This window comes from Ammospiza nelsoni, chromosome 7 (genome assembly GCF_027579445.1).
Source record: "Ammospiza nelsoni isolate bAmmNel1 chromosome 7, bAmmNel1.pri, whole genome shotgun sequence".
Taxonomy (NCBI): Eukaryota; Metazoa; Chordata; class Aves; order Passeriformes; family Passerellidae; genus Ammospiza; species Ammospiza nelsoni.
The window spans coordinates 17413367-17432610 of record NC_080639.1 but is presented as its reverse complement, the minus strand read 5'-3'; the positions used below and the strand labels follow the sequence as shown (position 1 = coordinate 17432610).

Genomic DNA, 19244 nt, shown 5'->3' with positions numbered 1-19244 from the left:
GGTCTTACTAAATATTTAAGTTGGTCTAAATGTTAAAAAAACACTGCACTTCAAAATGGAAAATTATTTTTCAGGTAAGTAATTATTACTAAGTCAGGTTAAAAGAAACTAAACTAAAATATTATCCAAACCCAGAGTACCAGGGGCTAGCTGAGAAGGTGCTCTATTTTGATTGAGTAGTGAGTCTAATTTTACTCAAGGGCAGCAAATGGAATGTATTCTATTTAGACTGTCATTTTTATTTCTGAGAGCTATGTCTAAGATTTAACTTAGAGTATATAAAGAGACAGGTTAGGTTGTATATCCCATATCTATATCCCAAGTGCATATTAATAGTTCTATATTATAAAAATTCAGGAAAAAAAAGGTATGCATAAATGCATGTTACAGACATTAATCTGTTGTGAAGATGCTTTGTGCCTGTGATGAGACTACATTGGATTATGTTTGTATTTACAAGGATAAGTTCCAAAGCAAAACCAAATATGTAGTTGCTTTTCTCACTGACGAGTGTCTGGCTACATTTCCTTTGGTAAGGAAAAGACACTAATTACTAGCTCAAATTTCACAAGCACCCTAGGCTTCTTGAGCAGGTTTTTTGACAAGTCAGTGAAGGAAAAAATGATAATTAAACATTCTCAAAAGGTTACTTGTTGGACTGTAGGTGGACTGTAAATTCTGGTGAATATGTTGGGTTATTTCTTTCAACTGATAAAATTTAAGGTGTTAATTGTCTTTTAAGTTCTTCTCTAAGTAAGTTACTTCTAAGGGCCTTGCATTACTTTTAGCAGTCAAAGAAATTCAAGAGCAGAAAAGCAGATCCATTCTTCAGTTCTAGTTCAAGAGCTGACTTCACTTAAATCAGCTGACCTAGAATAATAATATCAGGCTACTTTTCTTGTTTGGTGACAAGAATTTTTATGTCACCTGTCTGTTAAAATGTTTAGTATCTGGAAACTGCACTGATTTATTAATCTATGCCTACAGGCATGTGAAAAAAATGAATTAGGAAACTAGATGAAGATATATTCTTGTCTTGAAAGCATGAAAAGGAACAGGTTGAATAAACATAGAGGTGATTATGAAAGAGGGTGCTGAATTCTTGCATGCCCTACAAACACTGATTTAATTTTGTCTGTTTATAAATACTCTGTATCCAAAGATCTGAGAGTGCTTTGTACTAGTAATAATCAGCCCTTGCAGTATCCTTCCCTGAGAAGTGACACATTGGCACAGCCACATGCAGTAGGTTTCATAGAGGTTAATTGCCCAGTATCACAGAACAGCTGGTGTCAATGCCAAAAATAAAAGCAGTCCTGCTGCTCAGTTTAAAACATAAGGAGAAGCAGCAAGGAACAAGATGTCTATGACTGAGGGAAATTTTATATAGATGTAACTGTACCAGTACCCATCAGACAGCTTAGCATGGACAATGTGAGTTATAACGTAGCAGACAAATCCTTTGTTCTGTAACTTTTCTTCAGATATAGTGGCACAGCAGCATCTACAGTTCTACATCCTCATACAGGTGGATGGGCAAGCCCACAAAGCTGTCCTCTCACACAAGCACACCCACTGACAGATGCTGGTTAAATGTGTCACTTCTCAGGGAAGGATACTGCAAGGGCTGATTATTACTAGTACAAAGCACTCTCAGATCTTTGGATACAGAATATTTATAAACAGACAAAATTAAATCAGTGTTTGTAGGGCATGCAAGAATTCAGCATCCTCTTTCATAATCACCTCTATGTTTATTCAGCCTGTTCCTTTTCATGCTTTCAAGACAAGAATATATCTTCATCTAGTTTCCTAATTCATTTTTTTAGCCATTTGGGAAGCATCCTTCAAAGGAAAGGAAGTATTAAACAGTTTACTTTAGGTCACACTGGCTTGTTTCTTTTCCAGATTTTTCTTCACAAGCTAATAATGCTACATGATGAAAGTAGCTTTGTTGTATACAGTAATGTTTATGTAACAGTTGAAAGCTGGAAGATGAAGGGAGAGAAGAAATCTTAAGTGTTAACTGACTGGATAAACTGAGCTGGTATTGAAAAGATTAAACCCAAAATTTGCACCATATTATGCTGGTAATTTGTTTAATATCTTCTTAATGAGCAAAAAGATGCTGTCGGTTGCCAGGCTGAGAGCTGAAAGATGTGCCTGCTTCTCACAGGTGGTAAGTGTAAATGCAGACACACTTCCTCGGCATATCTGTCCCTGGAGGACTACTTTGCATTCCTTTTTAGTAAAGGCTTCACAGTTAACACATCCATCTCCCCATTGGAAATATTGCCATTCATACTGGGGCAATTACAAAGAAGAAAAAGCTGGGATATTTCATGCACTCTAAAGATGGACACATGAAACATAGATTAAGTAATCTGTGTTTAATCAGGTCTGGAACATGAAAGGTAAGTCTGTAGAAGAGCATATAAAACAAGCACCAGAATTTGTATTCCAGGAGCTCTGAAGTTATGTAAGCTATGGTATTAAACTGGCTGGTTTTGCTCATGAGAATTTCTAGACAATGCCACCTCAAAAAACCAAACCAAAACAAACAAACAAAAAAAAACCCCAAGTACTGTTAAACCCACTCAAGTTGTTGGAAAAACCCAAAAAGTGTGTATGTAATTAGAAGCATATTTTATCCCATAAAATGTTATGTTTGTTACCTCCTGAAATCTAACAGAGTCTGTATTGCTCAGATCCTGTGTTTCTAGGGAAATACTCATGCCGTGTGCTGGAAAGTTACAGAATTTTGTGAGTAATTTTTTCAGTAGCATTTTCTTTTGCTGTTTTTTATATGTTAAATTCTTGCACTTGTTCTTCTGCAGAGATGCAGGTAAATGTAATGCAGTTCAATTGCACTTGAAGTGTACATGATACACTCCTGTATCTCCTGTATCAGGAGATCTGGCAACTGATGGCATCCTTTTGTACACTAAGAAGATATTAAACAAATTACCAGCATAATTTGGTGTAGATTGTGGGTTTAATCCTTTCAAGTGAAACATCAACTACATTTATCCAGTAAGTTAGCACTTAAGATTTCTTTTCTCCCTTCAATTGACTGCTTAATCATGCTAATCTTATGATATGGTTGACTGTGACAAGAAATAAATTAAAGTCAGATCAGTTCAAGTGGATTACAAATGGTTTAAGATGTCTGGATTGAAAATAATGAAGTAATTCCACATTTGAAGTTCCTTGGACAAATGTCTAGTTTGCACTACCTTAGATCACATTATAAATGCCTCTTTAGACACTATAATTACAGGTGACAGACATTCCTGCAAGGGATAATGTAGGATAACTATCTAATATTAAACCAAAAATCATTATGGAATTATCTTTTAACTGCATCTTCCAACACCATGCAGAGAGCAGGATTGTCCTCTAGGTTTTACTCTTAAAAAATCTCCATGTTTTTATACAAATATGATGTGAGGAAAAAAAATACAGTATTTAGGCATAAAATATTCTCAACTCCATATAGCTAATACTTGCTATGTTACTACTTCATGGCTAACGCCCCCTCTGAAAAAACACAGCAGATCTTGTGTAGGAAATAACCTCTCTTGCTCTTCCCTCCAGGGGAAGGTGATCAGGCTGGAGAAGTCCCCGTGCTCTTCTGTGGAGGGCTGTGCAGAGGGGAGCCTCACCAGTGCCCTTGTGTGGCTCTGTGCTGAGGGCAATGGAACATTCCAGCCCAGATCCTCCCCAGGGAGCAAATGTGAGTGAGGATTTTCATCTGCACGATTTAGCAAGACAAGGCAAGATTTTTTTATTCCAGTGGTGACTCAGGCCTAACCTATGCACTTGGAAATTAAGTGGTTTTAGTTAATTGGTTGCCCAAAATGAGAGCACACCTTAGCTGCAAAAATGCTGGAAGTTCATAAAGCACACTGGTGTGCCAAGTAGAAAAGTGTCTAGTGCTGGAGGAGCAGGGAAATACCTTATGTTTCTTCACTTGGATGTGCAAAATTAGTGAACATTTTCAGATCATGGCAATGTCCCTGTGCTCAGACTCCTGTTCTCTGATCTGTGGCATGAGGACAGCACAAACATCTGCTGAAGCATTTATGATGGATTATAGGGTGTTAGAGTAACAGGAATAGCACGTAAACATTTCAAATGAAAATATTCATGATCAAAATTAGAGCTAGATCACACTGAGTATGATCTATGACCACATAGTGAGTAAGAAAAATACAAATGCATGTTGAATAAACAGTGCCAGCTGGTCTTAGCAATTTGTAGAAAAATAGTATCCTGTCAAACGTATATATACAGGATTAATCTAAACCAGGGATCAACAGGCAATTTTCATTTTAGAGTTCCCTTAGACATTTCTTCCCTTTGAAAGCTTTTCAGTTCTGTTAATGTGTTTTGATTGAGTAAATATGTACAAGGTTTTTCAGATAGTGTAGTATGAATTACAGCCAGAATTAACTGCAGGCTTTCCCATGCTTTCAATTCAAAGTCTATATATAACCTGACTTGATTTTTCAGCACCCTCTAGAGTAAGCAGAACGGTCTAGCAGCCTTTCCTTTCATCTTAAGATAGCTGAAGTAATGCCCTCTTTTGGCCATTTTGTTGGATTTTCTGATACTCTGAACTTTTAAAAATATTATGGAAGTATTAACACATGATAAATATTTAATAAGTGTTCATATTATAAAAACAATCCTTAAGATACTTTCACATAAAAACCTTGCTTCAGAAAAAAAGCCAATCGAACCAATTGTTACCTGGCAAGGAGGTAACAACAACTACTGAAGTGTAACTTTACAAGCCTGATGCTTTACATACTGTAACTGCAAAGGGAGTCTCTGGAAGAAGACCTGTAAGGTTTAGCCAGTTCTGTGTTCATCAGCCTCACTAGAAAATCAAGTAATTGTTTACATGAGGGTGGATCAGCTGCTTCTGCCTCCCTCACAGATCCTCCACAGTGCTCTCTACTGTCTGTCTTTCTTCTCTTTACAATTTTCTGTCTTTTTACACTGGGGCTTTATATCTTGGATTCTTGAGTTGCTCCTCATTCCTCTATCAGTACGGTCACTTCTTTCTGCCATTTTACTTTTATTGTTTTGCATCATTCTCACAATTGAATGAGGTTTTCAGTAGCCCGAGCTAAATGCATGCAGCTCAAGCCTAGCCCTGTGGTGACAGACAGCTGAGTCACAGGAGATTAACAACAAACAGTGAGAGCCCACCGGTGTTTCCCCGTGCCCCCAGCCCGCTCTGCTCTCACGCTTGGGGCCAGCGCAGCACTCGGCCCCAGCCGAGCTCTGCCGGGCAGGCAGGGCACGGCAGCGCTGTGAAAGGCAACACCGTCTCGCAGAGCCGCCAGCGCTCAGCAGCTGTGACTCCAGTGCCCCCAGAGCAGCCTGGGCTGCTTTGTTGGTGCTGCTAAAACACCAGAATTCAGCGGCAGCAAGGACCCAACAAACAGCAGTACACCAGGAGCTCCTAGCGGGAAGTTGAGGGTTATGGAAGTTAGATTTCTGTTTCTATGACAGTAAATTTTGTCTTTTAAAGGGTGGCAATGAACTGCCAAGAAAAAGGCGCCATTTCCCTCTCAGTTTACACTGTTGATTCATTATTCATCATGCAGAATTAGAGAGCTTAACTGAAGGTCTCTGAGAGAAGTCTCAAGTAGTACACCATAGAATATCAGTAGCTAAGATGCTGTTGATTCTTTAAAAGTGAGATATAACTCAGTCTAAAAAAAAAGCAGTTTGACAGATTTTTTTTTTCCCAAAGCATTTGTTTGCAAGAACAATATAAGAAGAATTGAACATGGGCTCGATATCTGGAAGCTACACTTGATACAGAGTTTTCTATTTTTATCATTACAAATGTCATAATATGTTTGCTGCTGCAACCAAAAACTTCGTTAAACAGGTTGGTGATGGAGGAAGATTAGTTCCCGTGCCCAGCCTCAGTGAAGCTGACAGATACCAACCTCTGAGCCTTGTGATTAAAAAAAGAAAATGTTTGCTTTCGAAAAAATCTAAATTTGCTTCAACACCTTTCACATTAAAAGACATTCTTCAAGGGGAGAAAGAAATTTCTGCAGGTAAGATTTTTATCTGTTTTCAAAGTGGAAAAATGCATGTTTCCTAGTAGACATAGTGAACATAGTCTAAACTGTGCAGGTAGGATGATGTTTCCTTAGTAAATGGGTAGTAACATTTTTCTAGCTTAGTCATGTAATAAATATTTAAGAAAAAAAATACAAATCAAAATGGTAAGAGAAAAGGGGGGAAAAAGGACTTTCTAGAAAAAGAGCAAAAAAAAAAAAAGTAATTTTTATTAAAAAGCATTGATATTTTCTGAACTAGTATTAAACAAATTCAGTTAAGCCTCTTTTTTTTTTTCCCACAAACCTCCAATTCCTGACAGATGTACTGATGTATGTTGATTAATTTTTACATAAAAATTGTTTAGAAATGTACCCTTTGTTTGTATAGTCACTTTTAAGAATCAGTTCCACAGCTCTTCCATGCTGGCAGTCCCTGGTGCTGAACTGAGCTCTGTACAGGCAGAAGCATTTGAAAACATCTATTACATCTGACTGGTGTAAATGGATTTTCATAAGACTTTTTCCACATTTGCAATCTGTGTGGTGTACTTAAAGAGCTTAACTGGTTTTTAAATTCCTTTTTCTATGCCATAGTGTAAATTTTGAGGAGATTCTAATAGAATTAAGAATTGCAAAATTGCACTATATGGCCTGTATCTTCCTGTACATTCCTTTGAAAAGTGTGTAATTCATGTCTACAGATTTTCTCAAAACAGTTTCATCGCTTTATTTTTTTTAATGTTAATTTTGGTTAAATTATTGATGATTTTACTTGCACAACAAATGCATCAGTTAAAAATTCTACTAAGACAAACTAAGATAAGCACAGGAAATACCCCTTGATCCCATTAGAGGGGATTTCAGGACACAGGCATGATAAGAAAAATTTTAATCCTATGTCTTACATTCAGGAGAAGTCAGCTGGCTTGTCTTGAATGAAAAAAAAAATCAAAAATCTCATCAAAAAGTCTGAGAAAAAGGTTGCAAAATCTCATTAAAAATTCTCACAAAACCTTACAAGTCTTTTCTGTAAAGGTTAAATGTCGTGTGCAGAAAGTATTAAGAAAGTCCTTTAACATAAGCAAGGAGGTTTGTAATTGAATTTCCTTTTTTATGTGACAAAGACAAGCATTTTCAATCCTTTTAGAATGATGAAAAAATATATTAACATTCTTTTTGGTCAAAAATAAACACAAACAAGATTCACAGTAGATGACTTCACAATGTCAGCTTATCCTAATATCTTCAAAGGATTAAAAACAAAAAAAGGAGTAAAACACAGATTCTTAGATGTATTTAGAAATCTAATCCCTGTGTTCATTTTAATTTGGTAACCAATGTGTTCTAGCATTTTTTCTGTTATTGTAATGGAAATGTATTTGATATTATAAAGACATTTTTGTAGAGGTGCTTTGGTAACACCTTTGGTTGTACAATAATTGAATGCAAAATGAGTCAGAATTAATCTGCTATTTTCCTTCAAAATAAAGTGGCATAGTCCCTAGGCAGAGTTAATGTTACTGGCAGACCCATGTCTCATTCATGTACTGCAAAAATGAAGAAAATTTAGGGTCTTTGTATAGCATCTAGACAGAATTCAGAATTCCTTAATACTTTTTATACAGTGGCTTTCATTTTATTCCTAGTTGTAATATTCTGTGTGGCCTCCACTGAGTTATTTTGGGTTTCAGAGCCTTTGTCATTAGAGCCAAAACACCTCATGTCTGGTTTATTTGTATCAGCATCATAGTTACAGGTGGAAGTACTCAAGGAGAATAATGATGAATACAGAAATTTGAAAATAGCTCTATTCAAACCCAGGACTCTCATGTACTCTCCATCAATCATCAGAAGTAACATCAATAAACAAGTGCTCAGTGTAGCTCTGAATTTCATATCAAAATGATTAAGCACAGTAGGAATAGTACCATTTATTCTGGCTATGTGAAAATACTGTGTTCAGACTTTTCATCATCACACAAAGGTTATCTTCTTTCACTCAGGTGTCTCGTCTTACCAGTTGCTCAACTATGAAGACAAATCAGATGTTTCACTTAATGGCAGAAGAGGAAATCAGATAATGAATGATGTTGGTTTTGATGTTGCTGGATCAGATTCTATTGCCTTTAAAGCTTCATTTGGCATAGTGACCAAACATGAAGTTGAAGTACCAACATTACTGAGAGAACTTACTACAAGGTTGTATTCTGTGTTTTGATTTCTGTTTCCGTAATTCTATTTCATACAGTTAGGCTGCAAGTCTGAAGTTCTTAGGTTTTGATTATTTTTAGTCAATCAGTAGCAGTCGCCATCTGATATTTTCAAGGGTATCAGGTTGGATCACTGGGATTAGACACATGACTTGTATAATACAGGCTGTAAAATTTTTCTGAATTCTTTGAATTACAGTGCATGTCTCAGGAAAAAAAAGAAAAAAAAAGAAAGAGTCCATCAAAACTCCTATCGTGTTATACCATAGTATTGAAAATTTGAAACCTACTTTGAATAACATTACCTAACTTCAGGTTCCAGAAATAGGATTTATTTGCCTTTGATGAACTAGAGAGCCATATGTGTTATTGCCATTGTAGGTAATTTGAGGTTTTATGAAGCTATTACACTGCCTTTTCTGCAAAATGCAAAATAGGTTTATCTACTTAAATTTTCATAACCTTCTGTGACTTTTCTTTAAATCAAGTCTCTTCTACCAACATTCTTGTTGAGTTGTGGAGACTGAAAATGAACTTCTTGTTTCCTGTGGTGCTAGCACAGATGTCAAATGTGTAGAAATATGGTGTGACTAATTCTAGGGGTAATTCTTTTTTTTATATTTCAAAGATTATCCCTTGGTAACAATGGCATCCCAGTGAATCCCAGCAGTGCATCCCAGTAAATCATTTACTATGCATGATGCAACATTTGGCATTTGCAAATATATATTTTTACCTTGTTGGTATTTACCAAGAAGTGCATGCCATTTTTTATCTGTAACCTCTCCTTCTCTATTTTCCTAGTTTATTTGCAACCTCCAAATGTTATCATTAATAAATGGGGGTGAGGGAAAAGGACCTAGTCTTCTGAAAAAAAGATTCAGTGTCATAAAACTAACTGCCACTGTTTGTAGAAATTCTACAGTCACTTGTTTCATGATTGTTCAGTACTGTTTATAAGTGATATAGGTTTCTTTCAGTTAATGGCACTAAAACCAGAGTCAGATGAACAGGCTTTGAATTTTCCAGGGTGTCCCAGGTATCTTCTCTAATATTTGTAGAATACTGGCTTTCCTTGAATTTCTTAGTTCTGTTCCCAAACAGTGAAAACCAATATTAAGTTTCCAGAGATCTCCTTGGTCAGCTGTTTTACTGCTATGAAACAGACATTATGGTGATTTATTTACTGATTTAAAGTTACTTAGCTGCTTTGTAAACTGCTAATTATGTCTGAATTTCCTTCCTGCCTCCCTCTTGATTTTAGAAAAATAAACTTTGATCATTGTCTAGTCCATCAATCAAGAAAAAGTAGGATGGAAATTTTGTGTGTGGTCATGGAAAGTATTCGAACTACAAGGCAGTGCTCATTAACTGTCCATACTGGAATGCGTGGAGAGACAATGAGGGTAAATATGTTTGACAAAGTTCTGTAACTCAAATGATCAAGCATAAAAAGGTCATTATTATAAATTTTATGGTTTGATTTAATTGTGTTTTTAGAATGTAAGCTCATAAAAAAATCTAAAGTAAATCTATATTATTGTACTAATGTAAAGTGGTTTAAAAGTTGGTCTTTTGTTAGCAGTACTTATATGACAGAGGGATGGGAAATGCATGAAAAGATGGCTAGACAATGAGCCATTGCCTGGGGTAAAGCCTCAGCAAAAAAGTGGAATTTACTACTTCTTAGTTTGACTTTCGAATAAATGTATAACCTTTCTTTCATTATTATTTCATTATTACAGTCATCTTCTGTAGCACATTGGAATTTCAGGTTATTATTTGAAGGGTTGGCATCTTATTCCCTGTCTTATGCTCTTCCTCCCCCTTCCCCCTCGATGCATTTCAATAATTAAACTTACAAGTCTTCTAACTTTGCTCTTTCTAGTACTAATAAATCATTCACATAATTTTCACTAAGTGATGCAAATTACTCTCTCTGTATCAAAATTTATTAAAATGCAAAGTAGTTAATAGAAAATTCTTCAGTTGTGAAATTTGATCTTCAAAGTTTCCCCCTGACATTATAATTCTCAATATATGAAGTTAAGATTTGTATTTTGTTTATTTATTCGTTTCAATTTGTAATGTTTTTATCTTTGGATCCTTCTCTAAATTATAGTTTCACATAATTGAAGATCAGAATTCTAAAGGGCGGGACAAAGCCATTGTTTTTCCTGCACATACAACTATTGCTTTTAGTGTATTTGAGCTCTACATTCATTTGGATGGTAATTTCGGTAAGTGATGTGAATTACTGTCTCATTACTACTATTGTTTATAATGATCTAAGTTTTAAAAGCTGTTTCATTGCTCTTGGTATACAGAAGCCCTGATCCCATACAATGGGATGTTTTAATTTTATGCACATAAGTATTCTGACATTCTGACAGAAATGGTGCTTGCAAAGAAAACAAGGCAGGTGCTAGAAGAAAATAGTCTGCTGTGGGAACATTTCTTAAAAGTTAGACTTGGTATTTTTTAAATTCTGTGGTTGCATGGAAAAAAAGCCCCACTTAGCTATATTTCTAGCTGGTGAGGAACAGGTTTCTGAGACTATCTGATAAGTTTTGCATAAAATAGGCAAGTACAAATGTACAAGTGAAGAAAAAAGTGTACAGAACTTCTAAACTAGTAACTTTTTTTCTGTTGGGGCTTTAATTTCAGTCTGATGCATCATTTGCACATATAAATATCTAAAGCTATTTAGGTGGAATTAATTGCAGCAATCGGAAACAAATAAAAAATTTGCATAGCATAGATTTTACTTTAAAGTATTTCTTTCAAGTTATGGATAGAATTCTGTACTGAAAGTGGTAAGTACAGAACTCACAGCCTTGCTTACAATGTTTCATTTCTACTTTCAAGTAAAACTACAGAAATGTTTGTCCTTCAGAACCAGGGCTTCCATTGTTATGCTACTGACTGTCCTGACCCCTTAACATGGCCGTAATTTGTGTATGAACCAAAACAGGCTCTGAGGATTTTAATTGAAAGCCACCAACAGTTAAAAATTACCATCAAATCTGTGTTACTTGATTCTGTGAGCTACTACTGTGTGCAGACTTGTACTAAAAAGTTATACTAGCCATTAAAAACATTAGCAAAGCTAAATTTAATCACTGTTAACTTTATTGATTAGAAAGCATATTAAATTGTTGTGCAATTATGGCTTTTATATTTAGTCCTTTTAAAAACTTTTCATTTTTGCAGAACTCTGTGTGACTCCAATTGCAAAAGGAGGATTTGAAAGAGAGAAATCTGGATCATCTTCACTGACCAAATTCAGGAGATTAAAGAATAATCTGTTTCATCGAAGTATGACTTTTGATATTTATACACAAATGTCTTATTTAAAAGTGTACCTCTGCTTCTTTAATTTCTGTCCAAGATGAATGTTTAAAGAAAAAAATTTTGAAGCAAAATGAACCTCTCAATTTCTATTGAAATGAATTGAAATTCTATTTCTATGTATTGAAATGATTATAGAGTTATTAAAATTTACATTTGGGAACCTGTCTCTCAGAAATAACAAATCTGTTCATTAAACTCTAAAGATATTAAAACGTATGGCTGTTGGTAAACTGGTAGTGAGTAATTACACAGCTAGCATAACATTGAGCCTATTTCATGTGTTTGCCATTTACAGCTCATATTATACAAATTATAATTATAGTAATAGTTGAAGGCAAAAGCTGTAATTTTAAATATCAAACAATATTAACTGCAATAATTGAATGTACTCCTTAGGCACTATGTTCCCGTGACAGGATACCATCACAGTCCTCTTTTTTCATTCTAATATCAACATAGCATCCAACAAAAATGCAGATCCCTGTATGCAGCTTTAGACTAAGATCTTAAACTTATAACACTCCTTATTCCAAGTACTTTGGAAATCTGCAGATCTGAGTGTGAAGATAAATGCTGAGCAGTAAACATGTCCCAAAAATGCTGTGATTAGGTGTTCCTCCTCCACTGTAGTCCATTCTTGATCAAAGGACTTTCATGGACCAAGCCTTCAGTGCTGCTGCAGTCCACACAAGGGGAATACATCTTCAGTGGGTATGATACATCTCAGGAGCTGTAGCTGCCTAAACGTCCTTCACTCAATCTAGTAAGTCCCTGAAGAGAGAAGGAAAGGTTCCTACCTGGCACATCTGGATCCTCAGAAATCTGCTAGGAGGTTAACAAGGAGTCCTCTGAGTTTTCTAAACATATTAAGTAGTAGTGGGATTTTTTTGTAAATAATAGGAAATAAAAGTGAATTTACAATGTTTAGAACATAAAACTAGAAATGCAAAAATAGAAACAAGGAAGTACACTTGTGGTTTGACTTTGCACCAATTTCTCAGAAGCCTGCTGCATGCCAACCTTTTAGGTATATTTCTAAAAATATAATTACATAGGTCATATACAAAACATTCTAGTTTTTTTCGCTGTCTTAAGTGAAGTTGAAGAAAAATTTTCATCACACAGGGTTTTTGATGGGAAGCAATCTATATGGCATGCTTAGAACAGTTTTGTGCATCAGTTGTTATTTCTATCATTAAACTGATATTTTTTTAAGCAACAAATCATAGTATTATAACAAAATACTGCTTCTTTTCCTTGTGTGTTCTTTTTCAGATAAAGGAGTAGTGGAAATCGTTGCTAACTCTGATCCTTACTTGGAGGACCTTTTTACAGATTATTATGAAAAAGCTGCAAGCATGACTGATCTCTCTACAAGCTATCTCAGAGACGGTTCTCATATCCGAATTAATTTACTTAATAACAACATCCCCAAAGGCCCCTGTGTCCTCTGTGGAATGGGAAGTTCAAAAAGGGAGACAGTCTATGGATGCCTGGAGTGTTCTTTTAATGGACAGAAGTATGTTCGACTGCATGCCGTGCCCTGTTTTGACCTCTGGCATAAGAGAATGAAGTAACTGATCTGGGTAAGTGCCTGTTATCACAGACATGGGCATAACTGTGCCACAAACTTTTCAGAGTTAGCAAATATGTCTCCAATTGTGACATGCAAAACAGTGAAAGTGCAAAACATTTTATTACACTGTTTTCTTCAAATTCTGTGCTTTGCAGTCAATGACTTCTACTTTAGAATGCACACGAATTTCCTGACATTGCTGTTTTTCCTAGAACCTTCTCATTATCATGATAATGAAAAACATACTTTTAAATAGTATTTTCATAATGTCAGAATATATGCTAGAACTTAAAGTTGTTTACACAAACTTGTTGTTAAACCCCAAAATGTTGCCTTTCTCTACACTGGCATATGATGGTTAAATGAGAATATTTGTTAATAATTTAGTGTTCTCATGAATGTTTAATTGAAGTATCAGATTAAAAAACATGCTAAAACTTAGCTCAGTCTAATGTTTCAGTTACAAAAGGGAACAACTGGAACTATGGATGGGAGCTTCATATTAGGGTGCTGTTGCTGAATATCAAGTTTGTTTAATTATGAAAAAGTACCAGCCAGTTTACCTGCTGCAGTTGGATTCTATGTCACAGCTGCTCTTGACTTTCTTTTATGTGCTCAGAAAAAAAACTGCTTAGCAGAAAATGTTTTGGAAGCTTATGAAAATAATGGAACTGCTCACTCCAGCAAGACTTCAGGGGTGAATGTCTTTCACAGGTGCATCCAAGGAAAATTGAGTCTGTTGAGGACTGGAACACCACAGATCTGTGTCCAGGGCTAGGATTGGGCTGTGGGGCAGGGTGCTGTTAAACCTCTCACCACACTGTTTTACACTGGCAGAGCAAAAAACCTTTTTATACCTTTTAAAATTATTTCAAGGATAACCTAGGTATGGAAGCTTTTTCACTTGTGCTGCCACTTTCACTGTGTACATCTCATTATTACATGTTGAAATGAATACAGCCATTGCTTTTCATGTGAGAAGAGTTAAGCATGTTACATGAGTGGTATGATGTGTTCTGCACAAGCAGAACAGTTAACAGATACAAGTACTGCCTACTAACTATTCCTACTTCTTTGCATTTTTCCAGTGAGGAAAACCAGAATGATGTTCAAATAATTAATTACTTATGTTTATATACAGCATCTTCCATCATCTTCAACCTCATTCAATTAAATCATGATCGTGTAGATTTTTAACTTGGTGCTGCTGAATAAACTGGCTAACATCATGATTTTACTAAGTCAAAGTTTAAAACACTTACTCAAAATACTGCTTTTTCTTCAACACCAAATTCTTCTTGTTAATATTACATCCAAGAGGTTCTTTTGTTTTAAAAACATTTTTGTTTTTATCTTAACATTCCATAAGCAGAGTTTGCCGATTTTAAGGCCTTTTATAATGAATTGCTGCAAATTGCCTTTCCTCAAGAAGCTAGGCCTGGAGCCTGCAGGGGTCTAAGAGTTATATTCCTGGGATTCCCTTTTTATTTCACAGGGGATTGAGATTTTCCTTTTTTATTTTAGAGGGGATTTAGAAGTGTTCAGCAGTTATATTCCAGCTATGTCAAAGATTACTCTAACTTTTGTGTGCTCAATACTGAGCTCAGTATTGCGTAGTGTGAGCAATACTGTAGATCGGAACATGTTGTAAGAACCACAAATATTAGATCATGGTGTACCTCAATTTTATTTCTTTCTTTTGAAACATCTGACACGTTTTATTAGCTGAATGTTAAAAATAAGATTTTTACAGTCACCTTAAGAGATACAAAAAGATCCCACTATAAAAAAAATACAAAAATTATGTGACAAAGTATTATTATTTAGAATTCAGTGTGCAGAAGACAGCCAAAGATTTTTTTAAGTACTTAGAGTTCATCATGCTGGTAGACATTGTACTCCTTTGCTGATATGAAGCCATCTCTATCATGGTCATTCTTCTTAAATATATCAGCTAAGATTTCATCATGGGCAGAAGGATGACGTTTTTTGCCATCTCTTGCAAATTCTTCTTTCAAATACTGGCTTATCTAGAACAAAAGAAAAAAGTCAAATCATTGTGACTTTTATGTCAGTACTCAATCTAGCTATCTTCAAGGACACTGGGAGTATACAAGTAATGTACTGTGATTTCAGTGCAGACACATCTATGGCTTGTCTACAGAAGTGTGAGACTTACTAATGTATTAAAGCAAATTTCAGCAAACTACAGCACAGTGTAGTTTGTGTAAACACACAGAAACCTTAGGTGATCAGCTGCAGCAGAGAGAGCTCAGGTAAAGATAAAACTGATGCAGCCACACCTATAGTTTTATAAATTATTTGTTTCAAGTTATTTGTATCGTATTACCTCAAGTTCAGAGAGCTTCTTGTCACCGTCTTTGTCTATTTGATTAAATGCCTCAACACTACGAGGTCCTTTATTTACTGCATAAAGTTCAATCTCAAAGATCAGTGTTGCATTGGGTGGAATCTTGCCCTGTGCTATGAATAAAAGAAAAAAAGTGTTTAAGGAATCAGACACTGTGGGTAGAGATCACATATATGATAAATTCACAGGTATGGTAAAAGGTACTTTATGTATGTAAAATAATGTAAAATAATATTATATATAAAACATGTATGCAGTTTAAAATGTACATCTCAAAAAGCAGCAACAGCATGTAAGTCATCTGACTTGCTAAAAATCCCCACAGAAGCTTCAAACTACTGGAATACTTTGTCTGGCCTCTGAATTAAGAAAATAACTGTTAGAATTCTTTGTTCCTGGATCAAAGCATTTTCTGCCACCTGATGTAAAACCAGCACTGCCTACAAACACAGGTCCATGTATCGTGCATCTGGCAAAAAAAGGGAACTGAAAAGAGACAGCAACAAACCAATGCAGTCTAAAATAGTGCCTAAAGAGCATAAAAAATCATGCAGTGTAAAATTAAAATGTAAACATGCAAGCTGCCAAAGCCAGTGAGCATGACACTGTAACCTCAGAATTTTGAGCTTGTGTCCATCCTTCATAAACTGAAGAAAAGCTAAAGAATCTACACTGTTTGTAAACAGAAGATAAAGAAAACTATCACACTACTCATCTAAAGTAGCCATAGCAAAAATAACAGAGTTCAAAAGGTTTTAACTTTCCATGCTTTAGAAAAGTAGTATTAAATACATCTTAATATAAATCAAGATTTAAATATACCTTATAAAAGAAAGATACAATACTAGAATTCAGTGCCAGCAGTTTACAAATATACATACCAACAAAGGAAAGACATGTAAAGATTTAGAAAGTCACATGCATCTTTTTTTAATCAAGATTAGGCAGGTATCTTCCCCAGCATGCAGGAATATGCTGAGACAGAGGATAGGTGTGCTGTAGGAAAATACTACTTCTTCCTTCAAGTGCTACCTGGAACAAACAGTTAACACTAGTATTAAAGAACAGTTTTTATTTGTATCAGTGTTTTTCCTTTTTGTATGAAATTGTATTAAAGACAAAACTGATGCATTGAATTCTGACACATCAGTACCAAAATATTATTATAGAGCAGAGCACCAATGCTCTGGTGAATAAAAAGGAGCATTCATAGAAACTCCTACACCCAGGTCAGAGCTGAATTTATCTACATTTGAGTGCTCAAACACTGCATAAAACTTGTACTGGAACTTTTTTAAGTAATCTGCACACTGAATTATCTTACATTCAAATCAGATTTCATGCACTGCACTGTTGCAATTATCGTGTAATGTGATAATGAGAGCCATTAACTATTCAGAATGTAAGCAGTATTTTAAGCAAATTATTTCTATTTAGATTAATTGCACTGCATTATATTCCATTTTACTCAGAAGATGTAGATTTTCATTAGAAGGCTAAACAGGTAGCAATCAAATAATGAAATGTGACTGGAATTTCATATTTTAACACAATAATGCTGATATTGCTCATGGGAATCTTCCTTTTGCTTCACACTATGGCAATACTTGGGAAAACACATTTGGTGGCATGGACTGAGTTCAAATGGGAACTGCAAGGCCTGGGTGTGGGTCTGTGTCAGGACTACCTAAACTGCACAGCAATGAGCAGGGGCTGCACAGCTGCACTGCCTCCAAACAGGAGCACCAGTTCTCACAGACATTTACAATATTGTATGTTTCAAAGGGTAAAAAACACAGGAAAGACAAAGTTTATAGTTAGAACTTTTACCATATCCTTGCTGTCCATATGCTAATGATGGAGGAATTGTCACTTTCCGTTTTTCTCCAGGACACATGTTCATCATAGCAATATCTAAGCCTTTTATGACTTGTCCAACACCCAGAACAAACCATTTTGGATGACCTTCATTTTGCGTCCGACTATTAAAAAAAAAATTGTGTATGAGTAATATTAACATAATATTTTTATCATAAATATAACTTTTAGTTGCAGCTAGTAAGAACATAGATTATTAGGACATAAGAATGTTAAGAGTGCAAGAATACAAAGTATAAATACTTTTTCTGCTACATTTGTAATTTAAGGTGAGATTTTGATATATGTAAGGGTAAACCTTTTTTTAAAAAAAACCAAAAGCTCGTTTTTGAACTTCCTATAAAAACATCCAATCTTCCTGACCATGCACGCTGCAGGCCAGAAACAAGGTGCCACTGCAGGAAGTCTCCAAGTGGGGAGCACTGGAAAGTGAAAATGTTCTCAGTAGCTCACAACACTGTAGGATGGGATGGGACTGGGAGTGCAGGCGTGCGCTGGGGGAACCTGGCAATGCTGGCTGCAGCACTGTGTGCTCACCTACCCCTCCGGCCAGCTCAGGCAGCCAGTGCTTGAGGCAGCTTCTGGTCACACGAGGCCTCCCCAGTGCGGGCACTACACCGAACAGCAACTGAGCAAAACATCCAGAGAACAACGCTCTATGTACCAGTCAGCAGCACTTCAACAGGCAAAGAAATGCAACTTAAATGATACTGTTAAATGTAGAATTATCCTATATACTGAGTTTTTTTCTTAAATTATACAAGTAGGGGAATGGATCAAGATTTTGTAATGAGCTAAGCTATTGCCTGAGGATAGATGGATGAGGCAAAGTCAAAAAGATGAAATGATAACTTTGCAGTAAAATGGGCGGCACAACAAATCAAGAAGGGAAACAGCAACAGGCACGAGGCAAAAAGGCTGCAAACGACCAGTATAATGATGTGGCTGCACTGCACAGTGCCAACTATGTGGAAGTGGATGCTATATAAAAGTTTCTGCCTAAAATTGTCAGTGTGTATTCCTATCACGAGCTCCTCCTCCCAGCCCGAGTTCTTCTGCACAGGTTACAGCACAGAACACGGCAAGTATCAACATAATGTTGGTTTTTTTTCCACTCTGACAACGGGGGCTCCGTACGAGGTATGGGCTACAGGCTCTCGAAGTTTCTCCCTAGGGACCCTAGGACTCCTAGGCACTGCCTAGTTTGACTCTAGGGAAACTGCATCCTTCAACACTCGGCTGAGGAAAAGTGAAGTGTTATTGCTGGTATGGTCAGTACGGGCCCCGAGCTGTGCCCACTCCGGGAGGGCCCCAAGCCCCGCTTGTTCGGGGGAGCGGAGCGGCTGTGCCAAGCACCCGCCGGGCAGGGCCCTCCGCGCGTCCTCCGGCCCGGTGCCACGGGGCTCACCTGCAGTAAAACTTGGATCCGTCGCTGGCCAGGAATCCGTCATAGTGCGCGTTCAGCAGGTCGCCCTTCTTGCTCTTCGGGCTGCAGGTCTCGGGGAGGTGCAGCACCTCTATCTTAACCTCCTCCGCTGCCGCCGTGCCGCCCTCGGCCCGCGCCGGGGCCGCCAGCAGCGCCAGCGGCAGCAGGAGCAGGGTCAGCCCTCGGCCCATGTCGCTGCGAGGCGGCCGCCGGCGTGGCACTGTCCCCGCCGCGCCGAGGGGCGGGGGCCGAGCCAGCACCGCCGCTCCGCCTCAGCCGCGCCGGACGTGGGGACGAGCCCGGCCCCGGCGGCGGCCGCGGGGCGGGCGGTTCTTCG

General features: G+C 36.9%; 2 protein-coding genes across 2 annotated transcripts; one reads left to right on the top strand and one right to left on the bottom strand.

The window, feature by feature from the left end:
• Positions 1 to 5875: 5875 nt before the first annotated feature.
• Positions 5876 to 13233, top strand: PJVK (pejvakin). Its single transcript, XM_059476334.1, has 6 exons — positions 5876 to 6086; positions 8096 to 8291; positions 9567 to 9708; positions 10425 to 10542; positions 11516 to 11620; positions 12932 to 13233. The coding sequence occupies exons 1-6, from the start codon at positions 5876 to 5878 to the stop codon at positions 13231 to 13233; spliced, it is 1074 nt and encodes a 357-aa protein (XP_059332317.1).
• Positions 13234 to 14900: 1667 nt separating this feature from the next.
• On the bottom strand, positions 14901 to 19214 carry FKBP7 (FKBP prolyl isomerase 7). Its single transcript, XM_059475586.1, has 4 exons — positions 18890 to 19214; positions 17434 to 17585; positions 15583 to 15716; positions 14901 to 15262 (listed from the first exon to the last, which is right to left on the bottom strand). Exons 1-4 carry the CDS (start codon positions 19096 to 19098, stop codon positions 15101 to 15103), a joined length of 657 nt encoding a protein of 218 aa, XP_059331569.1. The 5' UTR covers positions 19099 to 19214; the 3' UTR covers positions 14901 to 15100.
• Between the last annotated feature and the right edge of the window lie 30 nt (positions 19215 to 19244).